Here is a 765-nt window from a genome sequence, read left to right on the forward strand (position 1 = left end):
CTGACGACGGCTATGCATGCAGCAAACGCCTCGCATATGCCCCTCAGCAGCTGCACATCGGCCAGCAGCAGCTCCACCAATCTCGGGTCAGACAAGCATGCTGCTGCTGCTGCTGCTGCTGCTGCTGGCTCGGGAGCAGCATGAGGCGGCAGCGATGCTGCAGCAGCAAGTTGTGCAGCGTTCAGAGCTGCAGCAGACACAGCAGCAAAACTCTCAGATGTTACTGGCAGGCACCACGTGCTGCATGCGCTTCCCCTGGTGCAGCATTTGCTGCTCTTGCTGCTGCTGTTGCTGCTGCTGCTGCTGCTGCTGCTGCTGCATGCAGAACAGCAGCAGGGGTAAGGCCGTCTTGCTTGCAGGGAGCAGCAACGAGTAGCGAGAGTCCATCCTGTCTCCGTCAGGTATGAGGAGACAGCAGCAGCAGCACGCTGTGCGTCTGGAACTTCTGCTGCTGCTGCTGCTGCTGGTGTTGCTGCTGCTGCTGCTGGTGTTGCTGCTGCTGCTGCTGGTGTTGCTGCTGCTGCTGCTGCTGCTGGTCCTGCTGCAGCAGCAAACACCTCCCCGGTTATCCCCTTGCGGCCATACAGCAGCAGCAAAACACGATCTAAGGCTGCACCCCACTGGCCCCTGCTGCTGCTGCTGCTGTTGCTGCTGTTGCTGCTGCTGCTGCTGCTGCTGCTGTTGAGGCCAGATTCCTCCTGTGTAGCTGTCCCCAACAGCGGCTGAATCAGAGCAGAGACAGAAGAGTGCCAGCGGCGCAGCAGC

The 765-nt window shown here is 60.7% G+C and overlaps 1 protein-coding gene across 1 annotated transcript in view; it reads right to left on the reverse strand.

Moving 5' to 3' along the window:
- Positions 1 to 213: 213 nt before the first annotated feature.
- EMH_0082480 (uncharacterized protein) overlaps positions 214 to 765 on the reverse strand; it is a gene marked incomplete at both ends in the record, with an annotated part of 2,206 nt that continues 1,654 nt past the window's right edge. The window contains one exon of the mRNA XM_013500539.1: positions 214 to 763. Coding sequence (XP_013355993.1) covers positions 214 to 763 — 550 coding nt within the window. The remainder of the gene's footprint in view (positions 764 to 765) is intronic.

The sequence above is a fragment of the Eimeria mitis genome, genomic scaffold, assembly GCF_000499745.2.
Source record: "Eimeria mitis Houghton genomic scaffold, Emh_scaff5516, whole genome shotgun sequence".
Taxonomy (NCBI): Eukaryota; Apicomplexa; class Conoidasida; order Eucoccidiorida; family Eimeriidae; genus Eimeria; species Eimeria mitis.